Source organism: Montipora foliosa, chromosome 6 (assembly GCF_036669935.1).
Source record: "Montipora foliosa isolate CH-2021 chromosome 6, ASM3666993v2, whole genome shotgun sequence".
Taxonomy (NCBI): domain Eukaryota; kingdom Metazoa; phylum Cnidaria; class Anthozoa; order Scleractinia; family Acroporidae; genus Montipora; species Montipora foliosa.
In genome coordinates, this window is record NC_090874.1 from 54,484,597 (window position 1) to 54,489,596 (window position 5,000).

The window sequence follows — 5,000 nt, forward strand, 5'->3', positions numbered from 1 at the left end:
CCCCCTTTATGCTAGCACATGATACTCGTATGCTTGCGCTTATGCTTGTGTAGCAAGTAAAAAACCTGAGTCCTTAAAAATTACTTGACCTACTTCTGTAAACTGCTGGACAACTGACTCTGGTGTGGGTCCCAAAAACACATAGAAATCCAAGATTCCCCCAATTGTCCTGTAAGTTATAGCCGGAGTTGGCTGGAGAACTATGTCTGAGAAATGCAGCAACAAAATAGTAAAATTTTATTGCTGACTTAAAAACTTACCAAAAATTCCTCTTAAGTATTGTTTACCCAAACTCCACAAAGCCCGGTTGTTCAAAAGCTGATTAACGCTAACCCCAGATTAAAATTTAACCAAGGAGTTTATTTCTCTTCTCCCAAATGCTGATCAATGCTGATATTCGGGAAAACTTTACATTAGAAAAAGTCAATCTTGAAAAACAAGAATAACCAAACGGAACTTTCACCAAAAAGTTGAAAACATGAAACGAAAGTTTACACTTAGATGCTGGATTAAGTCAATCGGCTTTTGAACAACCGGCCCAGTAAAACATCCTAAATTTATGACAATTAAGGAATCTAACAACTCCTAGTGAATAAAATTCACAATCCTTGAGATGCTTCAATCTTTAACCTCAGATCTGCTAGAGATCCTTAATGAATTTCAATCTAGTGTCGTACAACCAAAACCAAAGTAATTACTTTGGCCAATCAAAAATGACGGAGACCATCCGGTAAAACAATCAAATCTCGAAGTAATAGACCTTTTTACCAATACGGCGGGCATTTTGATTTCTATTGTTTCGAAAGACATTATGGGATGCCCAGGGGGAAAATACATGTTAATTTGCCCACTGGGCAACCCATAAAAATGATAATGGCTATTCGAAACAATAGAAATCAAAATGGTCGCCGTATCGGTAAAAAGGCCTATAATACACATAGTCGACACAAAGCGCGGGAAAATGTGCACCAGCGAGCCATGATTGGTTTTGGTTTCACTGCTGATTGGTTGAAAACGTGGCGTGAGAACTTTGAACCAATCATTGAGTGAAGTAATGCAAAACCAAAGCAATTCACTAATTACTTTCAACACTCAATTCAAAACCGCTCTATATAAATCAAGTTCTTTTGCAGTTACCTTCTCCAATTGAGAGTGAGACTCGCTGATTGAGGGTGCTTTAGGTGTGAATGGATTAAAAGGGCTAGGTCACGCTACTTTAGGTAATTTTGTTTAATTTTGTTAATTATGAGCTCTTTCATTTGCAAAATCACGGCCACATAAGAACTAAGAGCGATTTTCCAGCTTATTTGTAAATGACATTTTGATATAGACTGATATAAATTTGAAACAAGGTGGGCCGACGTTTTTCAAATTTAGCCAAATTCAATCCATTTCAATCCTCTCCAGTTTTGTCCATCCATGCCCCTTCTTGGCTTCCCGCCTGTGTCTTGTTAGAGTTCTTCTATAATTTTGAACAGTTATTTTGATATTTTAGTTGATTCTATGACCATTCGATCAGTGCTGAAATTGCCTAAAATTGCGTGACCTAGCCCCTTTAAGGAACTCTCCAGAAACCTCAAACGGACCTTTATTTGCTTTGAATGGCCAATTGATAAATTTTGTTGTAAGAAAGTTGAGGATCTTGGCCAGATGGTTTGATTCCAGCATAACCCTTTGGCATTGTATGCACCATTGTATGGGATTAAAACTCTACTCTAAACCTCTGGGCCTAGCTGAATTGAACAAAAGCTGATTAACACTAATCTGTGATTAAATGCAAACTCAGACATGAATAATTTATTTTTTCCAATCCAGAAAAACTTAACTTTATACAATTTCATGCTGAAAGATAACAAAAGTCTAGTAAACTTTGGAGGCTAAAAATCTTGTAGAAACTTTTCCTGATCAGAAAATAGACTGTAATATTTAAGTTTTAAAACACTGGAACTTTTTCGGGTATTATAAAAAAAAACGTGTGAAATTGAAATTGAAATTGATGTGTGCTGGTAACAGCCTTTACCAGAATGTCAGTTTCAATTTCAATTTCATTTGTTTTACCCAAAAAAAGTCACAGTGTTTTTCAATTACCCTTTCACTCCCGTAACTGCCACTGACACTTAATAGATTTTACTCGGTCTATAACGCCAGACGATTTTACTTGCAAATGGGGAACCCTTTGCAAGTGAAAGGGTTAATATGATTAAACGCGAAAGCCCCAAGGATACTGTAATTTAAGTTTCCCATAATCCAGGATTAGCTTGGTAAGGCTTTGAAAAACTCAGGCCTGGATTATTTCAAACCATTTTATCCAAGAACCACATGCTCACATTGACAAGTAAATTAAATCATCTGGCAATACACAGAGTAAAATTTGTCAGACTGTCACTCTTAAGAAGGAAAGGGTTAATGGAATGGGTCACGTCTTGAGACATATAACCCTTTCACCTCTGAATCAACCTCCATTGATGAGTAAAATAATATTGTTTGGTGTTAGGGTAACATTTTTTGTGATAAGTGTCACTATGGAGAGGGTAATAATGGCAGTCAGGTGGTGACAATTACCAGTAGTAGTATTTTTGTAGTTCAAAATTATGATATTCTGTTCAAATAATTTTAACTGAGATTGACTGAATCTCATTTTCCTTAATTATCTGTACAAGTTCAATAATAAGAATAATAAACAATAACAACTTTATTTAATTGTCAATGGACTTAGCACAAGAGCACTAATTGGGGACACTAATGAAATTAACTCAAATCTTATAAATTGAAAACAAAATTTACTATTGGTTTTTGTGGAGAGGGGAAAACCTGAGAGTACCCGGGAAAAAACCTCTTCGAGGAGAGAAAAAAACCAACATACTCTGCCCACATATGATGCCAAGTCTGGGAATCAAGGTCCCATAATTTATGAGTCAAATGGTCAAATTATGAGTCAATGAGTCATGAGTCAATGAGACTCACATCCAATATAGCAATTATAATATATTGATTAACCCTAAGCCCTCGTTTCAGTGATTAGACCTAAGCACCCTGAAATTTTAGCTTTCATTTTATATGGGTTAGGGTAACTGCACTAACTCATTGACTCATGACTCATTGATTCATTGACTCATAAATACTTGATACTCCTGGGAATCGAACCCAAGCCTGCCCACATTGGTGGGAAACACAGCAGGTACAAAACACAGGTCACAGATCACAGGTCATTGTTTTGCCAATACAGAGAGTATCCTAAACATTCATAAAACATAAAAGCTAATTAACCTTTGGCCTAATTAGGCCTAAACAAAAGTTTTTTAGGCCAAAGGTTAGTTTTTATGAATGTTTAGGATACTTTCTGTATTGGTTAAACAATGACCTGTGACCTGTGATTTGTACCTGCCGGTGGGAAGGAAGTGCTCTCACCACTGGGCCACCCCAGCTACCCATAACTTAATTCATGCATTTAGCTTAAGGCCTACAATGAATGGCCATCTTTTGTCATAATAATTAATCACTAATTGAATGCCTTTTTGTTGTAATAAGCACTTGCAGTTTCATATGCTGGAAGCCACGTCTCCCTACCTCCCTGCCTCATAGGCTTTTCATCTTTTCTTTTTATCAATTTTGCTGAGCTGTGACAGGATCTAGGGGATATTGAGGATAATTTAGCTAATAAAGTACACCTACCCATTGCATTGCTATTCAAAAGGAAAACACCATTTGCATTTCCATCATCTTCCAATGAGATATAATAAGGAAACACGCCATACAAATTAGTGAGGCCCTATTGAAAAAAACAGAGAAAAAAAAAAACAAACAAACAAATACAATTTCCCAAGGACAAGGAAAATAACTTATCAACCATGAGTAAAGAGTGCCCTGTCACATTTGAGTACTATAGGGTGCAAGGTCACTTAAGCTTACAAGCTATTAAAGGCTGCTCAAATTGTTTCATGTGTTTTGTAAAATTATTGGGGAAATTTGAGAAAAAGCCTGAAGATCAGAAGACCTGTGCATGTAAGACATAAATTCGGCAGAGTTGAGATTCTCATCTGCTTGCACTAAACATATGTGAGGACCATGTAAAATTTAAACTTATTTCTAATAAATACCTCAGGAGTTCCCTGGTCTCGGGAAAACAAGGTTGCTCTGTTCCAGTTGACGTTAAGCAGTAAGGGATTGACATGTTCCCCAAGACCATACAAAACAGGTGATGGCAAGAGTGAGGAAATCTGAATAAACTGATCTTCAAATACCATTCCTCCTACTCCACTATTAAATCTACACAGACAGGAAAACACTGACATAAACGTTTGTGCAGTTTCACTGACTAAAACATTATTACATTTGTTAAAAATTATTTTAAATCTAAACACAAAAATGAAAATTTGTTTTTTAAGTTGCATTTTGGTTATTGCAGATATCATTATACTGTCATGCAGTCCAGTCACTGATAATTAATTAACTATGGGCTGAGTGGGTTGGGTTAATGAGGCTTGATGGAGGGTCATAAGTTAGAAAACTGTAGTTATATTGGTTACTGCATCTTCCTCCCTTTTTCATATCATATTGAAGCATATTGTATTCCAATTGACTGAAGCCCTCTATTAATTGTAACAGGCACAGTTTGGCAAAATGACCCAAAGTCCTCTCAAAAGATAAGAATGTTAATATTTTCAAGGTTGTTGAAACAACAGCCCAATTGCAATCTCCAAGTCAAGATACCATGTCATTGTCCACCAGAAGCTAAAAGTTTGTGTTTGTCTATCTGATTGGTAATCCTGTACTTGACATTATGCCACCATCAGTAATACATTTGAAAATTATTTGACCCTTAATTGTTTGTAAGGTCGTGTTCTATTGGGATCAACTGTTGTAGGTTGTTTGGGTTTTTTTGTGTTCTAACGGGAAAAAAACGTTTTCGGCTGATTTGGTTGATAAACTCTTTCAACCAGCATCAAACTAGCCAATGTCGTTTTCTGTAATGACTTAATATTCCCAGGAGTTTCAACCGA

At 36.3% G+C, this 5,000-nt stretch overlaps 1 protein-coding gene across 1 annotated transcript in view; it reads right to left on the reverse strand.

Annotated features, from left to right (window-relative positions):
- The window catches only part of LOC138007762 (lysosomal alpha-glucosidase-like), a 25,984-nt gene that overhangs the window by 17,079 nt on the left and 3,905 nt on the right, over positions 1-5,000 (reverse strand). Inside the window, exons 3-5 of the mRNA XM_068854827.1 lie at positions 4,098-4,266; positions 3,673-3,769; positions 94-206 (exon numbers count right to left, since the gene is read on the reverse strand). Coding sequence (XP_068710928.1) covers positions 94-206; positions 3,673-3,769; positions 4,098-4,266 — 379 coding nt within the window. The remainder of the gene's footprint in view (positions 1-93; positions 207-3,672; positions 3,770-4,097; positions 4,267-5,000) is intronic.